Source organism: Gymnoscopelus microlampas (assembly GCF_963454915.1).
Source record: "Gymnoscopelus microlampas genome assembly, chromosome: 14".
Lineage (NCBI taxonomy): Eukaryota > Metazoa > Chordata > Actinopteri > Myctophiformes > Myctophidae > Gymnoscopelus > Gymnoscopelus microlampas.
Window position 1 is genome coordinate 50,125,311 of NC_139951.1, and position 7,500 is coordinate 50,132,810.

The 7,500-nt window shown below is 43.4% G+C and overlaps 1 protein-coding gene across 1 annotated transcript in view; it reads left to right on the forward strand.

The window, feature by feature from the left end:
• Positions 1–7,500, forward strand: part of LOC311059514 (actin, alpha skeletal muscle B-like) — a 16,125-nt gene that overhangs the window by 126 nt on the left and 8,499 nt on the right. The window contains exons 2-3 of the mRNA XM_084077526.1: positions 6,029–6,176; positions 7,287–7,415. Coding sequence (XP_083933652.1) covers positions 6,048–6,176; positions 7,287–7,415 — 258 coding nt within the window. The 5' untranslated portion in view covers positions 6,029–6,047. The remainder of the gene's footprint in view (positions 1–6,028; positions 6,177–7,286; positions 7,416–7,500) is intronic.

Here is a 7,500-nt window from a genome sequence, read left to right on the forward strand (position 1 = left end):
TTTAATGTATGTCTTCTGTTTGAACCTTTCCTTAGGTGTGTGTGTGTGTGTGTGTGTGTGTGTGTGTGTGTGTGTGTGTGTGTGTGTGTGTGTGTGTGTGTGTGTGTGTGTGTGTGTGTGTGTGTTCCTGTGCTGTGTTTGAGTTAACCCATTAAGACCTGAGGCCGCTTCTAAACATTTTCTAAATCCTAACAGTTTTTCGGGAAAAAAATATTTAAAAAAATATTTTCACGATTTTTCAAAAATAGCAGATCTACAAGTTCATAGCGCGGCACTCGGTGCCGCGCTATGAACTTGTATATCTGCTATTTTTGAATAGCCAAAGAATCCCAAAGTGACACAGATGCGTTCCAGGTATTTGGGTTAATTGGTTTGGGTTGTGTTAGGTTGTTAGGTTGGGTTAGTTTGGGTTAGGTTGTGTTGGGTTGTGTTGGGTTGGGTTGGTTTAGGTTGGGTTAGGGTTGGTTTGGGTTGGGGTGACTAGACATGCATGCTACATACTCCTTCCAGTGCCCATGAGCAAGGCACTGTCATTACAACTGGAGTTGCACCGTGGCTCTGCTCTCGGCTCCTAAAGATCACTTCAATGCACATGGACAGTATATGGCTTGAGTCTGGATTAGCTTGTGGCTACGCTAACAGGTGTTCGTTGAAGGGGGTGTGTGTGTGCGTGCGTGTGCGTGTGTGTGTGTGTGTGCGTGCGCGCGCGTGTGTGTGCGTGTGCGTGTGCGTGTGTGGTTTTGACAGCCAGTTGACACTGTGTGTGTGCTGTTTAGATGAAGCATGGTGGTTGAGTGGTGAACCTTCAGGAATGGAAGAGATGTTTATACATGAAGGCCAGGGGTCTTCAACGTGTTTAAGGCCAAGCAAGGACCCCCCCCTCCCCCCCCACCCCACTACATAGTTTATAAGCTTATGTTGCAGATTAAACTTCCATACAAGCTGATGTTTCTAATCTACCTCACTGTATTCAGCAGATTGTCTCATGAATGTGTGTTGAGCGTTGAGACATTTAACACATTAAGACCAGGAACACATTTGTCTGTCATTTTAACATTTACAAGCTCATAGATCTACAAGCTCATAGCGCCGGCACTATGGGCCGCGCTATGAGCTTGTAGATCTGCTATTTATTTGTTTTGGTGTGAAAATGTGTGCAAATCTTTGAATATATGTATTTTTTTAATTCAAGCGAAAACTTTTAACTCAAATCTTAGCTTCTGGGGGTCCCTGGAAAAACATATTTTGAGATGGGGGTCGAATACATATCATTTTTGGGGGTCCTTGACATGAAAATGTTTTGAGAACCACTGGTTATAGTAACATGCTGTTAGGATTTAGAAGACCTTCGTTGAGTTAAAAATGGTCGCTTTAAAACATATATACATATTCAAAAGATTTGCACACAGGTTCACGATTTCTCAAACAAATAGCAGATCTACAAGCCCTATGAGCTACAGTATATCTTGTTAGTTTTCCCACTGGTTGTCGTTGTAAGAGTAGCTCTGATTGTGTTTGTTTACACACTATCTTTGATAATAATTATGTTGATTCATGTATTTTCAAAGGAGAAAAAAAGAAGGAAAAGTTCCAATCACACAAAAACATGGCAGCCTCACCTAGTAGTAACGGTGAGGACCCCCTAAGGGTCCCCGGACCCCCTGTTGAAGACCCCTGCTCTCTAAGAGCTGTGATTGGCTGTCACAGCCTGTCTGACAGAACCAGCTGGTCTGATATCAACAACAGAGCAAGTCTTTTTTTTAAAGCCAGTACTCCAGTAATTTGACTTATTCCAGTACTTAGACTCAAGCAACTCTGCAGTAGAGTAATATTTTGACCAGGAGTATCATATACTTTGACCAGTGGTGTAGTACAAGTAACTAAGTACAGTACATTTACTCAAGTACCGTACATAAGTACAATTTTGAGGTACTTTTACTTTACTGGAGTATTTTCTATCAATTAAACACCCTTAAAATGCGTTAAAATTCATGGAGTTTTTTTGTTTTTGTTTTTGTCTGAGACAATAATTTGATAACCGGCGGAAAAGCTGCTAATGTCTCCTACCGGAGACTCCACCGGTCATCAAATGATTGGCTCAGGATTGCGACAAAAACTAAAAGATCTTGAGGCATGTAATTGTGTCATTCTTTTTGGGTGAATTACTCCTTTAAGATCTCCCATATGGGCCAACCGAACCAGAACGGGAGACACAACTGTGTGTGTGTGTTTGTGTGTGTGTGTGTGTGTGTGTGTGTGTGTGTGTGTGTGTGTGTGTGTGTGTGTGTGTGTGTGTGTGTGTGTGTGTGTGTGTGTGTGTGTGTGTGTGTGTGTGTGTGTGTGTGTGTGTGTGTGTGTGTGTGTGTGTGGATCTGCTATTTGATTCACACACACTCAGTAAACTATAGGATCATAGAATACAGGGAGACAGTGTAGTAAACTAGTTGGTTTGTGATGTTTATACAACAGTACATTCAGTATATAGTCAGTATTGATATTAGTTTACATTTCATGGTATGATAATGACTTAACTTGGTTGAACATTTTATAATATTTTCTGTCATTATACAAACAAAACACCATACTTTCTGAAGCGTTGCTTTTGTTACAGTACTTTGCAGGTGAAGCTATTTCATTATTAATATAGTATTATTGGCTGTCAATAGGGGGACCCCCTCAAGGACCAGGGGCTATTATTTGCGACACGTTGTGAGCTTGTAGATCAGGTCAAATTTCGAACAACCTTGGAAAGGAATTGAAACATCACTGAGTATTACAGTTAGTATGGTGACATGTTGTAGCCTGGCACACACACAGCAGTGGAAGATGAGCATTTTGTAGAGCTGCAAGTATGCACACACACACACACACACACACACACACACACACACACACACACACACACACACACACACACACACACACACACACACACACACACACACACACACACACACACACACACACACACACACAGCGTCTGCTGGCAGGAATCACAGAAAGGTTTGATTCCCTGAGTTTATGACTAAATATGGTGATAGCAGAATACAGTCTCTCTCTCTCTCTCTCTCTCTCTCTCTCTCTCTCTCTCTCTCTCTCTCTCTCTCTCTCTCTCTCTCTCTCTGCATTTGTTCTGTTTTGTTGTTTTTTGTACATGCTGGTAGACAGGGTGAGAGAGAGAAAGCGAGAGAGATAGAGAGAGATGGGGAGAGAGATAGAGAGATAGAGGGAGAGGGGGGGGGTGATAGAGAGAGACACACAGAGAGAGAGAGAGAGAGAGAGAGAGAGAGAGAGAGAGAGAGAGAGAGAGAGAGAGAGAGAGAGAGAGAGAGAGAGAGAGAGAGAGAGAGAGAGGGTGGGGGGGTAGAGAGAGGCAGAGGTGGGGGGGGGGGGGGGGGGGGTAAGGGGAGAGAGAGAGGGGGGTGGGGGGTAAGGGGACCATTCCAGACCAAACACAGTCATGACTCGGTACCATGCCCTAATTAGGACATTTTCCCAGAGTTCCCTGCTCATTCATTAGGTCTAGTAGTACACACACACACACACACACACACACACACACACACACACACACACACACACACACACACACACACACACACACACACACACACACACACACACACACACACACACACACACACACACACACACGCAAACAAACAAACAAACAAGTGTTTCTTCATAGTTTACAGATGTTTTTGTTCACACTGTACAGATGTGTAAACCTGTTTTTCCCCATTTACAGTAACTAATTAATACCTTAAATGATGAAATCCCAGTAGCTTTCAATGTCTGTCTGTCTGTCTGTCTGTCTGTCTGTCTGTCTGTCTGACACTGTCTGTCTGTCTGTCTGTCTGTCTGTCTGTCTGTCTGACTGACACTGTCTGTCTGTCTGTTTGTCTGTCTGTCTGTCTGACACTGTCTGTCTGTCTGTCTGTCTGTCTGTCTGTCTGTCTGTCTGTCTGTCTGTCTGTCTGTCTGTTTGCCAGCCACACCCACATGTCAATCATGTCTCTACACCATGATGTCAAACTAACAACCCATAATAAAATAACCCTTTAAGACCGGGAACGCATCTCTGTCATGTTAAGATTTCTTTGGCTATTAAAACAAAATAGCAGATCTACAAGCACATAGCGCTACGAGCGAACATTAGCTAAATATTTAGTTCCAGGGCCTCCCCCAGATGCAAAGATTTGAGTCACGCATTTTCAAGATTTTTCAAAAATATCTGCTATTTTTGAATAGCCAAAGAAATGTAAAATGACACAGATATGAGTTCCTGTATTGAATGGGTTAACCAACATAAAGTTCCATAAAGTTGTATCTTATAGGGACATGGAACTCTGTAGGCTGAGTGTAATATTGTGCTGAACGTTACAGTAAGTGCTGTTAAAAGGTTTCACATTCTTTTCACTTTTTTAGGAGGGAGACAGTGTAGGAAAGAAAAGACTAAAGGAAAGATAAAATGTAGACAGCATAGGAGAGACAGACAGAAAGACATTTGAGAGTGAGACAGTGTAGGAGAGACAGACAGAAGGACAGCTGAGAGGGAGACAGCGTATAGGAGAGACAGACAGAAGGACAGCTGAGAGGGAGACAGCGTAGGAGAGACAGGAGGAGGGGTACAGAGGCAAGCGTCTTAAATCTCTACACTGGATGTGCAGACTTTCTCTCTCTCTCTCACACAAATGTTTGAAGTTGTGAATCGTTGTCTGTGACAAGGGTATTTCAGATGTAAAAAAAACATGAATAATTGTTAAAATTTAATAAAATGCCTTGTGTGTGTGTGCGTGCGCGTGTGCGCGTGCGTGCGCCTGTCCGTCCGTCCGTGTGTGTGTGTGTGTGTGTGCGCGTGTGCGCGTGCGTGCGCCTGTCCGTCCGTGTGTGTGTGTGTGTGTGTGTGTGTGTGTGTGTGTGTGTGTGTGTGTGTGTGTGTGTGTGTGTGTGTGTGTGTGTGTGTGTGTGGCATTCCATACCAAGGTGCTAAAGTACCAACGTCATAGGGATGCTATCATACAGCTTGGTTACAAATGTAAACTGCTTGTGTTCATATTTGGAAGCCTCGGTAATGTTCATAAATCAGTTGTGAGAGACCTGCAGAATGCAGGAATGCCCGAGCAGAGAGCTGAGGCATTGGCTATCTTCTGTTCATGTCTGTGATAATTGTCAGTCGCCACATTATGGAGGATCTGTATCCTGAAATACTATTTCTTGTTAAAGGACAGCTTTGTTTTCAAAGACCACAGGACCTTTTTTATTGTGTAAAAAATACATATTTAGCCACCGGACAGAATATGCCCCCGCCCACTGTAAAAAAAAGATCGCAAAAATTGCTCAAACTATAGAAAGCAGTAAATGAAAAAAAAATAACACTCATCTTTTATTTACTTTAATTACAAGCTAAAATATAAACCTTGGTTGTAAAAAAACCCCTAAGTTGTCCTTTAATGCAGTGGTTCTCAAACTTTTTCATGTCAAGGACCCCCAAATTGACACTTATTAGCCTGCGGACCCCCATTCGAAAAAGATATGCCAGGGACCCCCATAAGAGAAGATTTTTATGGCTCTAGCAGTGATTCTCAACCATTTTAATTTCAAGGACCCCCAGTTTGACGTGCATTAGGGTACGGATCCCCATTTAATGGCATCTCTATCTCTGGGACCCCAATTCATATTGTAAAATCAATGTTAATGTAACTCTGAGAGTGTACAAATGGAACCAAATGGACCCGTTAGGGTCCATTTGGTTCCATTTGTACACTCTCAGAGTTACAGACCCATAAGGGTCCATTTGGTTCCTGTCCATCATTTAGCTGGGGACCCCCTGGTACCCCCTCAAGTACCCCTGGGGGTCCCCGGACCCCACTTTGAGAACCAATGCTTTAATGTGAACGCAAATAAAGATGCTAAATGTGTGTGTGTGTGTGTGTGTGTGTGTGTGTGTGTGTGTGTGTGTGTGTGTGTGTGTGTGTGCGTGTGTGTGTGTGTGTGCGCGTGTGTGTGTGTGTGTGTGTGTGTACAGTGTCAGTCAGCTGTCAGTCATGTGTGACGATGAGGAGAGCACTGCGTTGGTGTGTGACAATGGGAGTGGCCTGTGCAAGGCGGGCTTCGCCGGGGACGACGCCCCCCGCGCCGTCTTCCCCTCCATCGTGGGCCGTCCCAGGCATCAGGTGAGACGCCATTGGTTCGACAGCCGCGCAAAAGCAGGAAGCTTTTTTTTCAAAGGAAAGGGACATAAAGTCTGTCCGTTCTCTAGATATACTGACATGCAGTGATGTAAAGTAACTAAATAAACTTACTCAAGTACTGTACTTAAAGGGGCTACACCATGAATTAAAAAAAAATATATTATATATAAATATTGCCCCCTAAAACGTTTTAAACAGGTTGTAAGCCTAAAAAACATCCAGATATTTTTTCTCACAATCTGACTGTCTGTCATTCGAAGCTTTTTCAGCTGCAATACCAAAACGTCCTTTTGGGCAGGGGGGAGCTACTGAGCAATTCTGTCTGGCCATCATCAATGCAAAATCAGGGCAAGTGACATCACTTGCCCTGCCATTCTGAAATGGCCTGTTCAGACACGCCCATTCAGGAAATCCATGAAATGAGCATGAATGACTGAATGTTAGGAAAAAATATTTTTTTGGGTACAAGAGACACTGGGGAGCCCAAAAAATACTAAAAACCTAAAAAAAAATGAAATTCATGGTGTAGCCCCTTTAAGTACAATTTTGAGGACTTTACTCAAGTATTTCCCATGTTGTTTTTTTTCCAATTTAAGTCAATAGAAAGGGTCTTTATTGGCGTGAGAAAACATATGTTTACAAAAGTAGAACAACATAATCCAAACTGAATATGTATTATCTTACGAAACCATAAGAATTATGCATTTTGCTGTCAGAAATAGTTTTACATCCACAAGGTTATCTTGGTATAAACTAGAGAAACAAATGCCAGCAATATTTCAATGTTTTGCATTAACCTAGTATAAAACCTTTATGAAAAACTAGAGGTCCGGCCGCCCTAGTGAGCAATGTGACGTTGCCTAATGCACACGTACATTCAGCGCGCACGTTGTCGCTACTGTGTTGGCGCGACGTGGTGTGTAGTTGTTGTGTTTAGTCGACATCAGTGCTGTGGGTATAGCTTCAGCGACGGGGTCATTCCTCGATTATATAGATAGATAGCAGCACGTTTTACTGATTTACTGTCTGTCTGTCTGTCTGTCTGTCTGTCTGTCTGTCTGTCTGTCTGTCTGTCTGTCTGTCTGTGTGTAGGGGGTGATGGTGGGCATGGGGCAGAAAGACAGCTACGTGGGGGATGAGGCTCAGTCTAAGAGAGGTATCCTGACCCTCAAATACCCCATCGAACACGGGATCATCACCAACTGGGACGACATGGAGAAGGTATACACACTCGCACGCACGCACGCACGCACGCACGCACGCACGCACGCACGCACGCACACACACACACACACACACACACACA